General features: G+C 40.0%; 1 protein-coding gene across 1 annotated transcript in view; it reads left to right on the top strand.

Annotated features, from left to right (window-relative positions):
* Window positions 1–20,818, top strand: part of rps6ka5 (ribosomal protein S6 kinase, polypeptide 5) — a 91,348-nt gene extending 70,530 nt beyond the window's left edge. The window contains 10 exon segments of the mRNA XM_028822168.2: window positions 5,479–5,572; window positions 7,108–7,266; window positions 7,268–7,279; window positions 7,923–8,114; window positions 11,487–11,504; window positions 11,506–11,647; window positions 11,873–11,979; window positions 11,981–12,025; window positions 12,027–12,041; window positions 19,760–20,818. Coding sequence (XP_028678001.2) covers window positions 5,479–5,572; window positions 7,108–7,266; window positions 7,268–7,279; window positions 7,923–8,114; window positions 11,487–11,504; window positions 11,506–11,647; window positions 11,873–11,979; window positions 11,981–12,025; window positions 12,027–12,041; window positions 19,760–20,005 — 1,030 coding nt within the window. The 3' untranslated portion in view covers window positions 20,006–20,818.
* The last annotated feature ends 476 nt before the right edge of the window (window positions 20,819–21,294 follow it).

Raw genomic sequence — 21,294 nt, forward strand, 5'->3', positions numbered from 1 at the left:
TTGACAGTCTAGCTAGGAATCCAGCTATTGTTTAAGAGCTGTATAATGGGAATGCTGTCCAAAGTTGCCCCCAAGTGTTTTTTTTTTTTTTTTTTTTTATAAAAATGCCATGATTTAGTTCAATGAAACTGCATGCTCTCTAGGCAGCTAAAAAATAAATTGCTCTTAAAGAAATACTTTGTATATGTACACAATTTAAAAAACGCTAAATCACATGCGACCAACTGCACATTGAAGTGATACTAAAAAGGTTTAGTGTCGCGTTTTAAAAGCTAGTGTTTTGTTTAGGCATCATATAAAACAGTTTGATTTGAAGACACTCTATGCTTAAGTTGCTTAATTAATTTTGATTGTGGGGAAAACAAATAAGGCCATAAATGAAAAGCAAAGAGAGTTAATAATTCAGTAAAAGATTTATGTATCAATTTCTTTTATATTTATTTCAAATAATAGAAATGCATAGCACTGCCAGGATGAATATGAAAATAGAATACATCTATTAGCCCTGTAGGATAATATAAATAAAAAGTGTAGCAAATTCCATAAATAAGAACAAGTTTGTGTGAAGTTAAAATGCTAGTGTTTTTGTAAACTGTGTTCATTATTTGTCTAGATAGATGCATTGTTTCTCTCTCTTTAATGATCCACAAGTACTGCCTGTGAATAAAGCATGGATTTCTGAAGACTATATTAACTACAGTCATCCCTCACCTATCGCGGGGGTTACGTTCCAGAGCCCCCCGCGATAGGTGAAAATCCGCGACCTATATTTATTTTATTATTTATACATATTTTAAGGCTTTATAAACCCTTCCCACACTTTTATAAACCTTTCTCACTCTCTTGTTAACCTTTCCCACACTCTTATAAACACTTCCTATGCTCTTAAACACTTTCTACATTGTTAAACACCGCAGACCAACACTGCACACTGCACGCAGCTATCAGACGTCGATGTGTCTGCACTCGCTTTGTGAAGGGGGGGCAGCTGAACTCACGGCTGAGCAGAAATGGACTTTGTGCTGCTTCTGCCAAAATGCCTGCTTGTTGCTCTGCGCGTTCAGAAGGAGGAGGAGGGAGTGGGGGGGGGGGGGGGGGGTGTGAGGGCTGAACGCACGTTCGCTCAAACCCCCCCTCCCCGGAGGCGCGATGTGCTCCTGCCACTTCGCATTGTCAAGGGGGTGGGAGCTGAATGAACGCTAAGGAGAAGTGGACTTTGTGCTGCTTGTTGCTCTGCGTGTCAATAATTTTAAAGCCTTGTATTTTCCTGTCTCACTGTCTTGTCTTGCGTGAAGTTAAAATGTTTTATAATAGTGAGATGTTACTCATATCCTTAGCCCGACATCCACATATCATAGTGTTAACAAAGTGTGTTTTATAAGTTTACATGTGTTTAAAGCACGTGGGATGGGTATTTTAAGGTTTAAACTATAAAAATGTTTATTTATATGGTCTTTCTATATCGCGGATTTTCTCCTGTTGCTGATGGGTCTGGAACATAACTTCCGCGATAGGCAGGCAATCACTTGTATTTAAAAAACCCGCAAAGTCGTGAATCCGCGAAAAGTGAACCGCGAAGTAGCGAGGGATTACTGTATATATAAAATCTGACCCTGAGCTTTACTTATAGTCAGTGCAAAGCATAAATGAACTGGGGACTGGAGCTATTCAAACTTTAAAAGAGGAACCTCAGGTCACGAACGTCTCAGACCACGTACAAATTGGGTTACGACCAAAAAGTTTGCCAAACTTTTGCATCTGTTCATGACCACACACTCGGGTGACGAACTAGCCAGTTTCCCTTCCGGTTCGTACACGCCGACGATTTCCGTACGTGTTCAGTCTCTCCCTGTGCATTCCCTGTGCAGCGAGAGAGCGCACGGGAGAGTGAGCGCACGGGAGAGTGAGCGCACGGGAGAGAGAGACCAAAGAAACTTTATAGATGCTACTGTGGTAAGACAGAATAACTGTATAGTGGTGTCTCTGTGTTAATTAAACTTTTTTGTTTTAACTCATTATTTTAAAGTGTAGATTTTTTTTTTTTTCTTTTGTTAGTACCACAGATATTGTCTAGTGTTGCCGTTACTGTTTACGGCTTTTCAGCTTTAGTGTCAAAGTAGCAAACTTCCTTTTCTTTATGGTTAGAAGTTCTGTGTTCACATGTTATGGGAAATATGGTAAATATGTTCTTCTTGCTATGAAATTTCATGTAATCTCTCCACCAAATTGTTTCCTGAATTCATTGAATTGTGTTGTTATAACAGCTACCCTGCTGCCCCTTTTCAATATATTCTGAAAATATGAAAAATCGGATCAACCAAAAATAGTATTTGGAGATATGCAATTGCAATAACAATCTGATACATCCAGCCATCCATTTTCCAACCTGCTAAATCCGAACACAGGGTCACGGGGGTCTGCTGGAGCCCAATCCCAGCCAACACAGGGCACAAGGCAGGAACCCAATCCCCGGGCAGGGTTCCAACCCACCACAGGACACACACAAACACACCCCACACACCAAGCACACACTAGGCCAATTTAGAATCACCAATCCACCTAACCTGCATGTCTTTGGACTGTGGAAGGAAACCGGAGTGCCTGGAGGAAACCCACGCAGACACGGGGGAGAACATGCAAACTCCACGCAGGGAGGACCCGGGAAGCGAACCCAGGTCTCCTTCAGCTTGGTACATTTTTGTAGTTCTTCATTTCAGAACAAAAACTAAAAGCTTATTGTGACAAGGAATGTCACCCTCTGCAGTTAACATATGAATATATTTATACTAGGGGGCTCTGCCCCCTGCTCGCTTCTCTCACCCACCCCCGGGTTTGGTTTACTGGATATACAATTTAAAGAGATTGTTATTTTTCATGAGAATTGTTACATATGCATTATTTTCACTTTTATTTGAAAACTTTTGTAAAAACCAATATTTGGAATTAACTTTTCTTCAAGATCACATTGAATTTTGATTCCGTGTTTGGACTTGCATCGTGAAAACACAACATATAACTGCAAGTGAGTAAATATCATCTATAATAGATAAAACAACTTTATCAAATGTTTGTCCATGCTCTTTCTTCTTCGCTTTGTCGTCTGATATGTCATCTAGAACGTATAAAATTATTGTTCCTGATAAAATTTATAAGAGCTGAAAGCGCAGGAAGTGTCTGACAAAAGCATTTCACACGACTGATGTAGATGACCGTGATTCTTGTTTGAAAATAGTTGTAAGTAGCGTGTGACTTGAAAGGATCTCATGTTAAAAAGTCTCCGTCTCATGGGACTTCATACCGCAACAATGTTTTTGGAATCTATTAATTCTCGCTGGCAACATGAATTAGAAGATCTACAAGTCTCCGACTTAAAGTTTAAATCCGAACAATATATTCAATCTCTTTTCTCTGTTCCATTATTTCACAGAGTAATAATTTCCATTTGTTTGGGCTAAAGCGATCTTTCCTATCCTTTTTTTGAGACTTTGGAATTTTCGTACTTCCATTATCTCTAACCTGCTGTGCATTTGTACTGCGCCAACATTTTTGAATTCTTTATGGCATTGTACTTTGTCATCTACTCTCTGTCCTTTATTTCCTGCCACGGGCGTGGTTAAATCTATAACGCTGCTCGCAATGTGAATGGGGAACTTAATGCAAGCTAAGGATCATCTGCTGGTGAGCTGTGTATTCGGCTTGTCGCTCTGCGCGTCGATCATTTAAAAGCCTGTACAGCAGCTGTCCTTCTGTCTCACTGCCTTGTCTCGCGTGATATCAAAGTGTCTTCCGAGAAGATCACCCCTGGTCTCCCTCCCAAGATTTTTTTTTTTTTTTTTTTTTTATAATAGAGAGAAATGTTAATAGTTTTTAATTTAGCATACTGTCAGTTGCACTTATGTTTACTTTGGATTGTTAACACACAAAGTTTGGGCAAATAAAGGTTCAATTTGTCATGTAAAAGAAAAGCCAAGCAAAATGACACCTTTTATTGGCTAACTAGGCAATGTAAAGGCATCATGTAAAAGAGAAATTTGCAATCTGGTGAAAAAGCTGCTGGTGGGGCCTTCCTAAAATATAAACCTGCCAAATTGGGAGAGGGGTTTGTTAGGTCTGGGTGTTAAACTAGAACAGTGGGTGCTTTAGGGTTTAAATAGCAATTTTAGGCCTGTTCCAGTTGCAGGAGTGGTAAAAAGGGGTAAATATAGGTTTTAGGACTGTTAGTGTAATCCTAATTGGGGTTTTCTGTGTTGGACCAGATGTAAAAAGCATGTTATGTTGTTTTATCTTGTATAATGTAAGAGATAATGTATTCCTTAGGTTATGACTTTGATAACTTTTATCTGTAGATTAAGGATTCCCTAATGAGGTGATAAACCTCTGATCTTTCACTGTTGGTTGCTTGTGTGTAAAGAAGTATAAAGCCTGACTGCATAGGTTTTTTTTTTTTGGAAAGCTGATTTTCCCCTTGCCTTTTTATATTACTATCTACCATTGCTGTAATTAATATGGAGAAACATATGTGTTTAGAGTATGATATTTAACTAAATAGTTTTTCCCTGTAATATGCTATTTTTTCTTAATGTTGTTTTACACTTTGAAGGAATGTCTTTCGCCTTTGTCTTTAGATACTGCATTTTGATTAGGTTTTTATTCAATCTATTTTAAATTATATTCTGAATCCTTATATTACCAATTGACTTTACTTTACTATAACTTGGTTTGTGTGCCTGCTCAATGGTAACTGGTATGGTCTCAGACTACAGGTGCTGTGAATTCTGAGATCTTGTGTTGATAATATTTTTTTTTTTTGGCATCCATGACTGTGATCAGGGAATTACTATGCGACACTTACACATTTATTTAATGAGCGGCCAAATCAACAGCGATCTTGTGTTTATTCTCAAACACTTTTTTGTAGTGCTTGTGAATATAACAAAGTGGGAAGGTGCGCCTTAACCAATCACTGGAATGCAGCATCTAACCCCAACTCTTCACACATTTTAAGCTATGACCTCCAGACTACTGTTGGTATCTAGTTCTTTGCCTTTTATTGTCTTTATTATCAAATTTATTTTGTATCTTGTTTATTTGATGCATTTGATTTTTACCTACTGTCTTCCTTTGTAGATATCTTTTGGTTACATCTGACAACTAAATAAGTAAATAAATAAATAAAAAATATTTGGTTTCTTTTTAGAATGTAGTTAGTATAATTAACACAAGTTTTTCAAAAACCTGCATCCTCCTCTGTTACAAACTGATTACACTTTTCTTGTATGTTGTTACTGATACAAAATATTTTAGTAACAGCTGCAGTTGAAAAGGTAAAGCTTTTAGATGTAACTGAGATAATAAAATAAAAGCATTGTCCTGTTCCAGCTTGATATCCCACTTCACTGTCCTGGTGCTAACTGCTCAGTGTCATATTCCGTTTTATTTGAAGTGTTCTGTTCAGTGTCTTTTGCCTCTTCTCCCTAGGATGGAAGTACAGACCCAAAAAGAGATTGCGGCTTTGAAGCTTTGTGATGGCCACCCTAACATTGTCAAGCTTTACGAAATCTACCATGATCAGGTATCTGCTTTGGTGGAAGAAAACTATTCTGCAGTTTGCTTTATATTATAATACTTATTTTTATTTATTTATTTAGGCCAGCTCTTGATGGTAATTCAGGATGCTGGTTAGCGGTCATTGTTGTAATTAGTCAAGCAATGTCATGCATTTTATTCATACTGAATTCTTGGTTTGTCATAAAACATGCCCACAGAAGCTAAAATAAACATAAGATGTAGTGTTATCTCTGCCTATGTGATCAGACTCTAGCTATGAAAATAAAACACAGAAAAGCATCCTGGGGACCAAGTTACAAATTCATGTACGGTTCATGCCTTGATTTCAGGAACAAAATTGCAGTAACTTGAAAAAATATTGTTTGTGGCTAAGGCACAAGGTACAAAACCATGTCTACTGTATATAACCTTATTGAAACCAGCAAAAACCCGCGATTCTCGAAAGAATCGCAAATCCAAGCATTAGCAATCACTTTCTGTTCCCTCCGATATTTGGAGGGAAGAAATATCATGGAGGGTGGGTGCATCCTGGGATAGTTTTCAGTTAATTAAATAAACATATTTGTACTAAGCGGTGTTTCTTTTTGGAGCCGTGACTCATCTGGTTCTAGTGTTTCAGAAGCACGTTGTAGGCACCTTCGTTTATTGTTTTTATCCATGCGGTCTCGTTTTTGTTTTTTGTATGGGCTGTGTCGTTAGCCAGAAGTCGTTTGCTGACGGCGGTGGATTAATGTGCTTAAGTGACCATGGCGGCGGACCCGGGCTTGGAGGGGTACATTACTAAATGAAGGTGGTATATGCCGGTGGCGTGGGCGGTCGTGTTCGGGCGCGGCGGTAGTAGTGTGTACGGCTTGCTTGTGGCCTCTGGCATCTGTGCATATATACAACCTGGTGTGCACGCTTTACCTCAAGTTTAGCTTACAGGTCGTGTTGTGTTGTTTAGGCACCACCTACCGACTCTGGGAAGCCTCTGGGTTTGACTCGGGGGCGCTTTCGGTGCTTCTTCATTGCATATATACAAACACTAACGAAGGTTGTATATGTAGTGGTGTTCGCGTTCGGGCTGCGGTTGTATTGTGACGTGAAGTTTAGTTTACAGGTTTTGTTGTGTTGTTTGGGGGCCACCTACTGACCCTGGGAAGCCGCTGGGTTTGACTCTGGTGCGCATACGCTTCGGTGCGTCTGGCATCCGTGCCTATATACAACCTTCGTTTAGTAATATAGATGGCACTTTGCAAATCACCTTCGCTTCCAATTCTTATTTTGGACAAATGTGCAAACAGCTCTGCTGTTACTGGTGTAGTTTTAATTAATGGTCCTTGCTACATAATATATGTAATTGTAAATATGCTACAATAACCCACTTTGCACAGTGTGGTATTAGATGTAGAAATTAAGTTGCTTTGCAGCTCAAGACCCCTATGTGTACCTTGTTGTATTGCATACATTTGTTGAGTTATTTGTTATTAGTGTGCTTTAGTTTTCAGGTATATTTAATCTACCACAGAACCAGATTTAACATATGTTTCCTTTGCTCAGCTCCACACTTTCATGGTACTTGAATTGCTAAAAGGTGGAGAGTTGCTGGAACGCATTCGTAAGAAGAAGCTGTTCAGTGAGACCGAAGCCAGTCGCATCATGCGCAAACTTGTCTCAGCTGTCAGCCACATGCATGATGTTGGGGTGGTTCACAGAGATTTTGAAACCAGAGGTACCATGTTACTTACAGTTCTTAAATTCAATTCAGTTTTTTTCATCCTTGTTTAGTTAGGAACCACTTTTTTTTTTTTTTTTTTTTTTTTTTTTTTTTTTTTACCACTGATAAAGAAAAAAGTTTACATTTTGAATTTTCCCACATAAAAATGTTTAGTCTCAAATTAGAGTGAAGACAGTGCATGCCAAGACTTAACATGGCCTGCCTGCATCCTCTACTTCTGTGTCCTGGCTCATGAATTCTCACGATTTCTATCTCCTGTCTCCCCTGGATAGCTGCTGCTTTAAAAGTTGCTCTCCTAATTATGGGATTCCTTTCCCAGAAAAGACCATTAATGACTGCTTCTATGGCAGAGTGACAAAATGCAAGGACATTTATTGCTAATTTATCTGAAAATGGAAGGTCAGGATTGTTTGTTTTAAATTAGTTTTCTACAAAAGGTGATTATTGGTGAACTAATTAGACGTGAGGCAATAGAAAGCTGTTGTTGTAGAGAAATGAAAAATAAGGTCCATCCATCAATTCTGCTAATCATTTTACCTCAGTTTATGATTGCCCCATTTTAGTGTATCCTTGACTCATTTTGTGATACATGTTGAGCACTGTTATTAATTTGTTTGTTTCTTTTTTTGTCTTTTAGAACCTGCTTTTCACAGATGAAAGTGACAACTCTGAAATTAAAATCATTGACTTTGGGTTTGCTAGATTAAAACCTCCAGATAATCAGCCATTAAAAACCCCATGCTTCACGCTGCATTATGCTGCACCAGAAATTCTTAAGTATGATGGCTATGATGAGTCCTGCGATCTGTGGAGCCTTGGTGTCATTCTGGTGAGTGCTTGCATTGTGTACTGCACAGGGAGCTAAAAAAGGATCAAGAGTGCATTACTTGAAGTAGTAGGTATTGCCTGACAATCTAACAGGAGAATAGCACACATAATAATCTCTGGGCATTATAAGTCAAATTTAGTTGTTGGGTTCTGTGATGCCTGGATTACCCACAGCTGGCAATATTTCATCTTGCACATAGGACATCAATAGATGTACTGAGGATAGACTGGGCAATGAGGAAACACACACACACACCAAGGGTGGTGCAAAGTTCAAAAGTGCTTTTTATTCAGTCAGAACAAAAATGCAGTGCAAAATCTTCTTAGAAAATAAATAAATAAACCAAATTTAAAAGTGTGTCTTTTCATGGGGATTAAAAATCAACAATAAATAAATTCAAAAATGGATCAAAGTCAAAGGTGAAAACATGGCCAGGATCCACATGTGTTAAAAAAAACACACACACACACACACACACACAAGCTGTGGTATGTCCTTTAAAACCGACATCTCCCCGCTGTCGTAAAAACAAGGTATAAGAGTCATAAAAAGGTTTGGGGCAGACACCCGTATATTGGTTTCCTCGCTGCAAAGTTGCAAAATGTATAATAGCACTGATGTGCACAAAACCGAGCCCAAAACAGAACTGAGGGATTAGGGAAAAATGTGTAGGCCTTTAAAGGGGAAGACACGAAGTGAGATCAAAGGGGGTCGGGCTCAAATGGGTCTTTAGCCATAGGCTCGAGCCCAGACGTGACATCACAGGGGCCGGAGCCGGCAAGGTCTTCTTCAGTAGGCTCAGATCTGGAAGTGACGTCAAGAGGGCCAGGTGGAATCTCCCGTGAATGGTCTGCAGGAAAGGGAGAAAAAGAGTCCGTGCACTCTGCCACATCCCGGTCTGATTCGGAATTGCCCTTACTCAAGCCCTTTAACTGCCTACCATGCACACGTGTGTGACACCCCTCACTCTCACTGGTTTATTCAGCGAGGTTAGAAGTCCTGCAGAAAGCATTGTCCAACCTTCTTAATTGGCTCATGTCCCCACTTCCATCACTCGCCCTGCTCCTTTCTTTCACCACCAGTCACTCACTGTTCTGTTGGGAGCTTCCCAGAGCAGTTGTTCCCTTGTTGTCCAGCAGAAGCGACTCTGCCCCATAAGCACACCATCAGCTTGTTTTTTCTCTCCCCTCTGCCATGATGCTGCCTCTTGCTCACTTTCTTTCTTTCCCTCCCTTTAACCACCAGACTATTTTCTTTTTCATTCCTTTTGTTGGGCTTTCTTTTTTTTTTCTCATTCTTGATCTCCTCCTTGATCGTAGTTCCTCGATTTCTGCTCTTTTTCTCTCAACTCCCCAAGTCTCTACTGATGCTTCCTTTTATATTACTTTGGCATTCTAATTATGGTCCTCTAGAGCAGTCAGCTCGCCTCCACACTAAACCAACCACTGGCAACCCAGCTACTCATTGTACTGTTTTTTTTTTTTTTGTTTTTTTTTTTTTAATAATAAACTGTACACTTCCATGGACCCCTAACACACATCATCACAGCTTCATGCATGGAGGTTGTTTTCAAGATTCTGTCCCCACTCCCTCAAAATAAATGTATTCATTTGTAAATGGTTCTGATAGCTGATTGTTAGTTGATTCCTGCTTATAAAATTTTTGATTCAGAACCAAGGGTGAAATAAGCCCTCTGCTGATCATGTAATTTTGATGTTGATTTTGTTTAATCTTTCCAGTATTTTTTTTTAAAATTGGGCCTTATTCTTGGCCACTTTCAACTTGGAACTTAAAGAAGGAAATTGTGATGTCCCTGTGCAACCATTTCTTATAAAATGTAATAAATCCCCATTGATTTTTTTGCTTGCTTCACAATTTCATGGTTAGTAAGGTTATATTTAATTGGTTTACTGCAGAGGTGTTCCTGAATTGATATTTGATCTTACTTTAAGAAACAAATGCTAGATTGCAGCAGCCAAACATAAGAACTGAAAAATATTTGTATAAGTATTAATCAGTAACATCCTTAATGAAATGCATTTTCATGGGCATTAATTTTGTGAATTGTGTAGAATAGTGGGTCTGCTGCGGCTAAGCAGTAGAGGTCTGCGACAGGAGGAGATTGGTGGGGTAGTTGGAATGGAGCACATCTGCACGTGATGGTGTGGTCGGTCTTGATTACTCCACTGGCTTTCTGAGGTTCACGATTAAGGCATTGCACCTATGGTGACATATAAGGGATGAGCCATCATGGCAAAGAGTAGACAGATGAATGAAGAGAAGACAAAGAAAAGAATGGAGGTTAAAGAATGGAGAGAGAAGCAGGCAGGAAGGCAGAGGGAGCCTGGTGTGAGCAAACAAGAGAGCAAAGGACAGACAGCTGAGAGAACAGCCATTTGGGGAGCATGAGGCAGATGCTCAGGGCTGCTGTAGTGGATCACTGTTGCGGTGCTCACTCCTATGTAAATCAACGGAAGGCAGCGGGAGTCAGGGGACTTGGCATGGTGCCCTGCCAGGGCCACAGACGGCTGCAGGGACCCTAGCCTTGGAGAGATGAGGTTCGGCGCGGCACCTTACTGGGGGTCATAGAACATTAGGGACCCAAACCTGGAGAAGATGGATGACTGTGCCTGTCAGTTAGGGTGTCTCCTGTGCTGTGAGGCCTCATGAGAGTTAAGCAGAGGAGACGTCAGTTTTAAAAAGGTTGCACTGGAGACTGAGTTTTAATGGGCAGTTTCATGGCTGTGGATTTTAACCTCGATTTTAAAGGGTAATTTATTTAACTTGTTTTATCTTCCACTTCATTTTTATTGGACTATTTATCTATTTATTTATTTATGGTGGACCTTTAGAGCACTGCACTTTGTTTTCAACACAGTTTTCTGTGGTTTTAAATAAAAGCACTGAATCACTTTATGCAACTATCCCTTGTCTGCAGTGTATATGTGTCCTCATCTGCCCGGTTCATCGCAGTAAACGTTACTGAATTGGTGGTGGATTCAAGAGGTTCCTGGGGCAACAGGAGCATAGAGCCAACCCACACCATTGCCCTTTTTTAGGATAAAAATGCCATCAGTAATTAAGGCCCTTGTGTTAGAATATTACTGGTATCGGAATATATCATGATAAGTAGATGTGGCATAGAGTGGCATAGTGGTTGAGATGCTGAAGTATACTGTAAAGCATGAGGTTGCTGATTTCAGTTCCTGTTACTTACAGAGTGACCCTCAGTGTTGCTTGTATTCAGCCAGTTCAGAAGCTTTTTAAACATAGAAGAATTTGTATTATTGGACAAAAATGCTTGATAAATAAATGATACAGTTTTGGTACTTTTAACCGGCCATATTGCTAGCTTTTTTTATTTACTTGCAGTACACAATGCTTTCAGCGCCAGGTACCCTTTCCGTGTGAAGAGAAGATGCTGACTCATGCCAGTGCAGAAGAGATCATGAAAAAAATCAAGCAGGGAGATTTTTCCTTTGAAGGAGAAGCCTGAAAAGTGTTTCTCAGACAGGCGAAGAACCTCATTCAAGGTGTGTGCATTCTTGGCTCAGGCTTTAACCTGTTGAATTTCCAAGAAACAAAGCAAGGTGTGCTTTGTGACTTTTTTTTAATCTGTTATTATCTTATGAAAGATGGTGAGAAACTGAGGATCTTTAGTAGGGCCCATTTGTGGTTGAGAATTTAATTATCAATTTTTTTTTTTATTTTGGCTTTCCAACTGCCAATTGATTTCAGATTTTTTTTTCCCTATACAGAACTACTGATTGTTGATCCAGGTCAAGCCGAATCAAAATGTCAAGTCTAAGGGCATAATGAATGGTTGCAGGATGAACAGCCATCTTTCTTCCACCCTCTTATGACCTCCTGGTATTCTAGGAACTTCAGGTGCTACTGTGAACACATATGTCCAAGGCAACATTCCATGTAAGACACAAGCATATAACTATTATCATAGCATTTTAGTCTTTACACCAAAATTTTCAAGTGATATTAACAAGTTTTTCTCACCCAGTGTCACAACCAGTTTGTACATTATTCATTGCTGTAATCAGCAGTTAATTTATGATAATTCTGTGTCAGCTTTCTCTCCTGAATTTGTAAAGTCTGAAATATGCCTTCTTCAGAGTTTGTCCCGTATTTGTGTAAGGTCTGCTATCTTTCATGTCACTTTCCATTTGTCTCAGGACAGCATGTTGTTAGGTTTGGTATTCATGTGCTGCATGTCTTCCTTGAGTCTGTCTAGCCACCGCTCTTTTGGCCATCCACGGTGATGCTTCCTGGATGGGCTAAAGTGGTAGGTGTTTCTGCAAACATGTGGTCTTCATTGCAAATGTAACTGTAATTTTATTGTACTCGGCAGCTTTCAACTCAATCAAACAAATAAGAATAACATATACTTTGAAATTGATCAAAGGAATGAATATACAGTAGATGAAAAATGACGAAATTTGGCCATGTTGCTTTTAACAGAATTTCTAATTTGTATATACAGGTCAACTTCTATTAGAACAAATTCTGTCACTTATACACTTACATACAAAGTGTGCTATGTAAGAAACAAACTATTGGCCATGCCTGGCTGCAAGCTTGTCCACTATGCTGAGTATTTTTCTAGCTCTTTATTTGTTTTACCCAAAGACAGTTATTGGCCTTTTCCTGATAGATACACAGGTACCCACACACACACAAACACACTGCAATGATGACGTCGACTACAAAAAATCGTCGACATGGATTTTTTATTGTCGATGTGTCATAAACAGAACCTTCAATAGAGGCTCCAGTCACAAAGAACCACATTGGTTTTTGTAACTGCAATGTACTACATGGACATCTGGGGCAGTATAGTTTGTTATTGTTTGTCAGGACTGCACACAGTCCTACCAATGAAGAAAGAACGTCTGAGGAGAATAAATGGGGTTGCAATGGCAAGTCGGATAGAGGAGGGGGAAGGAGATGGAAAAAAATTGAGACAGAAACTTTCTAAAGTGTAGCTGTGATGCCGCCGCTCTTGAGAATTTATGGTGGCGCTGTTAGTTAGGGTCAGATCGGGAGGGGAGGGAGAGCGTGAACGAGACTGAGAAAATAAAAGTGAAAAAAGCTAACTTTTACAAGTAACAAATTTACACCCGATCTGTACGTTTTCAAAAAATATTGCATTAGTGTGATGATGTTTTCTGATTGTATTTCAGGTCATACAATGATTTCTTCAAAATGTCACGTTTATTTATATCCTTCTTTTTTTCCCCCGGTGCTGCGCGCTGACACCAGAAGGCGTGAGTTTATTCAGTGCTAGTAGGAGCATGCAGGTGGCTGTTGCTTGTGCTATAACAAGCTTGACCTGGCGGCGATCAACACACTTGTACTGTGCAAGGCATGTATGGGGTCCACTGAGAAAAGAAGAGCGTTCATGGCTCACCTTGCAGAGGAACATTCTTTCCTCTGCATGTCCTGGAGTCCTGTGCAGAACGGGCAATGCCGGGGGGGGGGGGGCTGGGGGGGTTGGGGGGGAACGCGGTCACTGATTACAACCGCAAGAAGGTACGTGAATGAATTTGAATAATGTTGCATCCGTGCCACAATGTTTTCTGAAATGTACTATAAGGTCATAAAATGAATAATTCCAAATATCATATATACCTATGTCTCTGTTTTTTTTTTTGTCAGTGTGGCTTTGACATCACGGGCCATACGGTGCATACTAATTCAGCCTAAGCAGAAACACTCAATAAAATTGAATTAAAAAAATCAAGTGACAATGAGATACGACTAAGGCAGATTTGCCAGTGTTTGTGTGTCAGCTTTTATCCATCCAGATCAGAGAAAGTCCAGTTCCATTGCCTCAAAACACCACTCACATCTACAGTTGTGGACACTTTTTGTGACTGAAGACAGAGAAGAAATTAAAATTAGTAAAAACCTTTTATTGATACATACCAGGCAAGGGTAAAATGACAGCTGTTGCTGTCTGTGAGGGCACTCCCGACGAAAATGTCCAGTTTCACCACAGGCGTAGCAAGAGTAGGAATTAACATTGGGATTAAAGGGAGAGGGAATAAAAGGATTCTTATTGTGGTCAACAGGAGGAGCTCCAAAACCACCTCTTCCTCGTCCTCGTCCCCTTCCTCTAAGGCCATATCCTCGGCCTCGGTCAGGAGTATTCCTGGTATAATAGTTCAACTGTGCTGCCAATAATTTGGCATGAGAGTCCGATTCCTTCTGCTTAGTTTGTTTTTCGGCATGTTCAGCATGTCGTTTGACTTCATCAAACGCTGCACTTTCCCACCCAATACAGGAAGTGCGGACCTTGTTTTGTATATCAAGGCGCAAACCGGAAACAAAAGGTGGAACCGCAGCTCGGGTGCGGTCATCAACATTTTCCAAGCCCGAGTGATTAGCCATAAGGTCTTGAATCCTATGTGCCCATTCATCAACTGTCTCGTCTCTCTGTTGTTTTGCAGCAGAAATAAGGGACCAGTCCGTTCCTTTTTTATATTTTTCTGCAAATTTTGTCTCAAACGCCTCCCATTGTGGGTTAAATTCGCCTTCTCCACCAATCCCCTGTCCTCGAGTTAAAGCTGGGTTCCATACCATGGAACGTCATTGCGGACACCTTTGCAAAACAGTGGCCCATGTGGTCCCAAGCTTTCGACGAAGTACCTGGGTCCATTCAGCAGCGTTAGGCTTATACATGCTATCTAACTGATCAAGCTTGTTCAACAAATTATTAGTCCTCCTACTTCCTTTGGATCTGGGAAGTGCATTCACGACATCCTTTAGTTCTTGGATGTCCCAGTTTCCGATTTATCATAACTGTTGTGGGATTTGGGGTCCGGCTGGATGGGGCAGGGTTATAATGGGGATTGGGAACTTCTATTAAAGGGCAAGTAAGTAAAGGTGAAGGATTTGGAGAGAAAAAAGTTGGAGCTGGTTTGTGAGTGGAGGTTTGACTTTCGAGTGCGTTGGGAGACGGGGGTTTGTCTAGTACGGGGTTGGGTCATAGTGATCTGTGCCTGGGGGATCATCGGAGGAAACCTTCTGCCAGTTGTAGTGCAGGGGGGGCAGTCGGAATGGGGGATAGAGGAGGGGATAATGGAGGTGCCTGAGGTTGGTACTGAGGAGAGGAACAAATAATAGGATAAAGGGGGGTCTTTATTTGGATTATCTTCCTTTTCCTTCCGTCTGCCTGTGGTTCCGTGCCCTGTCTGAACTTTCTGTAATGTAATTAGTAATTCCTCTTTCTCCGTTTTTAGCCTTTCCCTCATTTGCCCGCAACAATTCTTCTGTTTCTGTACTGCTTCCTAAATTTCTGTCTTTTATTACTAATTCCATCTATCGAACATATCCATTCGATACGGTCCACTATTATAACAACCCTGCTTATTCCTACACCAGGATTTTCGTAGCTTCCTGTATTTCACTTGCATCTCCTGTCCCCTCTATCGGCCAACGCCCACCACTCTGTCTATTCCATTTCCTACATGCCTTCTTGAAATCTAAACCTGTCTTTTTTTTTTTTTTTTTTTTTTTTTCTACAAATTTCCTAGGGAGACCCATTTTTACGGGGCATCTGTTGATCCTCCGAAAATAATTCTTCCAGCATTAATGATTTTGATCCCCCTGTATACGGCGATTAACAGGTTTACTGTTATAAGTTCCATATGTCCCCTTGCTCTTCCCGGGTCCTGTATTTAATTTTCCAACTATATACTGATTCATCTAATCCCTTGTACGTATGACATCAGCGAGGTATTAAGTGTGCCACTCACTATTCCCTTACTGTTCCCTTCTTTAGTCCCAAGGGGAGACACCCAACTATCGGTCCTGTCCCAGTTCCCAGGAGAACACGGTAATCCTATTAGTATGTAGATTTATTTATTCCGTCCTAACAGCAAACCTGCAATCTGTGCTCTTTTTCTGTTTATGTTTCCATATATATATATATATAGACCACCCCGTTACTCGTCCCGTTAGCCTGTCTGCTCACATCTCCGGATTCCAGCTCAGGTGACTTCGTGTCCGATTTCGGTTCAGCAGAATACTACATCAATACGTCCAGCCGAGTCTAGGATATGGGTGAGGCCAGTATCCTTTCGTCAGACCTTTCGTATGCGTCAAACTGCTTGAGTCAAGTCTCCATCACCTTAAGCAACCCGTTGAGATATGAATATGACTAGACAGTCCAACAGGAAACTCGCCCTCCCGTAATTTAGAAAATAAAAAAATGTTCGAAATTCCCCGGTGCTTACCCCAGCCTGGAAGTGTGCAAGCTCTGTCTGGAAATCCGTTCAGTCACCGTGGATGTAGCAAAGAGGAGACCAGGGGCTCCTCACGCAAGAACTCTTTCAGGACAGGGCAGTCCTAACTTTTGCCGGAGCTGCATGCTCTGCTGCCGGAGTACTCAAGTTGACGGCAGTCCGCTGGTAAGACGGATCACTGAAATGGTCTCGCCGGAGGAGTCGACCGGCCGTCTCTTGCCCACGTCCGGGCGCCAAAAAACTGTGGACACTTTTTGTGACTGAAGACAGAGAAGAAATTAAAATTAGTAAAAACCTTTTATTGATACATACCAGGCAAGGGTAAAATGACAGAGAAATACAGTCCTAGGACACCGCACTTCATCTGCCTCGAGGACAGATATCCTTGTTCTTTCATAGCTTTTCTAGTCTCCTGATCGTTGACCACGTAAGCAATAAAATTAGCGTCCTGACTCATTTTGTATTATTCCAATTGGTAAAGTCTTTACCCTAAAGGTATATTTTCTTGTCAGCACACATCATTGAAAGGAAAATTACAGAAAGTATATATGCTTTTTGTCATGTACGCAAAACACAAACAAGTTTGATCACTCACGTCCTATTTTCTGTACTTACACACATACATTTTGTTCAATTACATCATTTTATGTTTTAACACAGTTATTCCCAGTTTCAGATAAAAGTAACAGCGTCAGATCCCGGGGGTGGGGGGGCGGGTATGTATGTATCGTGATCGTGACTGAGAGAATAAAAGTGGAAAAAAAAGGTAACTTTTTATCAGTACTATACATTTACAGCGGATTACAGTTACAGATGCAAACCCAAATGTATGTGTTTATTGTATAATAACAATAAGAAGCAGCTCACTACTCAAAACGGTAATATACGAGGCCAGTCAGGATCGAACCGGGGACTCTTGATTATAAGTCAGCAATTCCTACCGCTGCGGGGACGGAAGCTATTGTATCATCCTTGAACCTTTTGTGAAAGTGTTTATTTGATCTTTGCCACTTCAGCTTTACCACATTATATAATTTATGTCTACTTTTTCTCAATTTATTACTAAAATATGAAAAACGTTTGTTTTAACTATTGTAATTTTTTTGGTTAAGTTAAATGCACTTTTTTTGTTGAAAGACTGTGCAACTTTAGTTTTGTATTGTTTAATGTATTTCTTTTTTATTGTGATGGTCACACGAATATAAAAACATCTGATTATTTTCAAATTCATATGTTTTCACTGGTTGTTCTTTTAATTTGATTATTATTATTAATTTTAATCATGTTAATGCAGAGACATCAGGGGTGACATTCACAGGGGGGACAGACCGTGAGCAGATGAGGTAAGACATGCACTGGAGCCCAGAGACAGGATGTGCAACCACAGGTCGCAGGGCTTCAAATAGTCAGGCATGAAATAATCGTGACTATCGAAAAATAAATAGAATGATTAGTTGACTACCAAAATAATCATTAGTTGCAGCCCTAACACACACACATAAATAACACTTTCATTTGCCCCAAGAGGGAAATTCACATTTTTAGAAAAGCTCAATAAAATAAATAAATGAACATTATGGTAAACACCAACTACCTCCTCCCATGAATTCATACAGAATTGCTAAAAAGAAAGAAAAACGTTTATTCATAGTATAAATGACTGATGTAAATGAGTTAAAATCCAGTATTGTTGGATCTGTCCTTATCTGTCACAACATTTTCATCAGTTTTTGATACAGTATACAGTTATCCTGTCTCCACTTATTTATTCATTTAATGACTTGGAATCACAGCTTCAGTGCTGAACTGGTGCAAATCCTATATTTCTGACAGGTTCCTTCTGTATCTTAGTGGGCATAATTTGTCCATCTGTCCTTTTAGAAGCTTTTCACAGGTGGTGCCAAAGGAATCAGTGATGTTTAATCCTTTATTTTAATTTGTTCCGTATGCACGCTTTTAGTTGTTTTTTTCTTATGTCTTGTCCTACTACCCCTACATTGGTGATGCAAGTCAGTTCCTATCATTTCCTTCTTTCAGTCTACAGGTTTCAGTCATCCTCTCAAACTGCATTAAACATGATGATATGGCATAGGGGATTTGGAAAACTGTGCTGAATAGGCAACGTCCATTTTAAACTGCGCATTTCCAAGTCTGTTGTCTTGTACTTTTTTTTTTTTATTTTTTTTTTTTTGTTGCTTCACCATGCAGATCTTCCTCTAAGCATTGTCTTTCAATGACAACATCCTCTTGTCATCGAATAATATCAGAAATCATAGTTTGAGCCTCTAATGTGTCCTGTCTTTCAAAGAACACATTTCCTCATTGACCCACTACTTTCATGTTCCCTTCACAGCATTCATTGGATTTTGACCATTCGCTCTACCTGTTTTGTGCAACTTATTGGTTCAAGACTCTTGCTATTTCTCAGCAGAATTATTGCATGCTGTGTTTTAAGTAGAGCTCTCTGACAACTGCTGCTACTAAAACAGCTCCAATAGGTGTACTTACAAACCTAATCCCAGCTTCATTTTCTCATTGAAGTTCATTTGTCTTGGTAGATAACATTTGTTGAATAAAGAATATTAAAATTAGTTAAAATTTATATTGGTATTAGTCATAAACTGGGGTGGAGGATTACCTGTTTCTGAATTTTAACACCTGTAACATTTACATTACAATATCATTTAGAAAATGATAATATCTGGTTTATAACTATTACTTTAAAAGTCTAGACAAGAATTCAGCATGATTTCCTTAAACACTTCCAAATGTAGAGGGAAGCAACAAAAAAGTAAACTTTTTTTTAATTAGGAAGAGAGTCTGACTAATAAGCTTCAAGACTGAAAGTCAGGCTTTAAGGAGACTCAGCCGTTAGTTCGTTCGTTCATTCATTTTAAAACCTTATCCCAGTTAAAGGGATGTAGGCAGGGCAAGTGACTGCCGCAGGCATAATGCACAGGGTGGTCCACTCAGTGCACACTCAAGCTCTCACCTTATACAGGACTAATTATCCTGACATGAACATCTGTGGAATGTGAGAAGAAAACCATACTGTCCAGATAAACCCACACAGTCTGAATGAGATTATGCAGACTCCATACAGACTATTATCGGGCAAGGGATTTAAACACAGGGTTCTGCATCTGTGAGGCATAGCATTAGCCACTGTGTCGCCTCTGGTGTTTATGTGCAGATGAAAAAGTGATGGCTAAAGAGATATAATGTTTCCCTCAACAGTCTGTGTTTGCATGCCTCTTTGCAAGACCAAGAATTTTGTTATGCTTATGTGTTACCAAATCTGTCAGTCATGTTAGAAGCAAGCATGTTAAAAATCAATTTTCAAATAAATCACACCTCTCACCATGCTGTTTAACTGTGTTATAGGCATTCAACAAATGCAAGCGGGAGGGGTTCTGCCTCCAGAACGTAGACAAGGCACCCTTGGCCAAGAGAAGGAAGATGAAGAAGACCAGCACAAGCACAGAAACCCGGAGCAGTTCCAGTGAGAGCTCACACTCTTCCTCCTCACATTCACTAGGCAAGGCATCCCCCTCCAAGACGCTACAGCCAAATCTCCAAACTGAGAGCAATAATGAAGCGGGACACACCATCTTCCAGTTTGCACAGTGAGCTTGGGGCATCTTACAACTCTCCAAGCGAGAGTGAAAAGTGCTGTGGTCATCTTCCAGTATGCTTAGCAATAGTTAAGATAGGGCTATGCCATGAAACACTAGCTAAGGGCTTGGCCCATGGCCCCTTGCACTGCTGAAGAGGCCAATGTGTCTTTTCTATTTCTTACTCCATCATATTTATGATCTTTACTAGGAGAGAACTCATGGTTCTAACACAGTACAAACTGCCAAGGAGGCAAAAAGGAACTGTGTGGAATTCATGGTTTTTAAAGAACTTGTTTGATATTTTGTATTGAAACTCCAGCATTACAAAAATGACTAGTTTCTAATTGTTATTTATTTGACGTCACACCTGTTTTCTTCTGCTGGATTGTCCAGAATATTAACATCCCTCTTTATATTTTAATCTTTAACAGGATTTGATTATTAAGCATATCTGCTTACAGTTCTTTTTATACTTTACACAAGGATCTGGCAAGCAGGCAAACTAATTTCCAACTCATGTAGAAACAGGCTGGCCAAGACTGAGAGCCTAACTCTTAATTTGTTCAAGAGTGAGATATTTTTTATGAGCATCTTTCTAAAAAGAGGAGAATGTGACTTCAGGGGACACTGACATTTCTGGCTCTGTTCTTTCCTGCCTGCTTGAAAAACAAAGGCATTTCATAATCAAAGTATTTCAGAGATGCAGTGAAGAAAGAGAAGGTACCCGGCAGAGAAAAGTGTGAAATGTTATGTAAGTTTTAGATGTGAGAGATTTGGAAACCAAATTCAGGTAACTGATTTAAAAATTGTTTTTATGTAATAATGGACCAGGGCCTTGAGGGCTGCATCTGTTCACCTTCACACACACACTCACGCACACATACATGTATCTAAATTTCTGCTTCTGCTTAACTTTACGCTCTTTCCTGTTACGCAAGATGCAAGGTACTTTTTGGATACTGTGCTCAGAGCTGGACTCTGCATAAGAACGTAGGTGCTTTGGTGTTGGTGACTAGGAGGAGCAACTACAGATGATGTTTGTTGATTAAGAAGCTCTTAGTTTGGTGCTTTGGTAAAGACGTTTAAATGTGTTACCCATGCTGTCATATTTGACTTGTACAGCTTTTCTCCCCACTGCATGTCTACTTCCTACTTAACCTGTTTCCTACTTGCGCACTTGTCAGATTCGGTTACGTTGTAAAATCTCTGATTAGAGCACCTCTGCTTATATAATTGGTGAATTGATTTAGATGCAGCATCTTGCTCATGTGCAGAAAGTACCAATTGTAAAATGAGGCATTG

This window comes from Erpetoichthys calabaricus, chromosome 16 (genome assembly GCF_900747795.2).
Source record: "Erpetoichthys calabaricus chromosome 16, fErpCal1.3, whole genome shotgun sequence".
Lineage (NCBI taxonomy): Eukaryota > Metazoa > Chordata > Cladistia > Polypteriformes > Polypteridae > Erpetoichthys > Erpetoichthys calabaricus.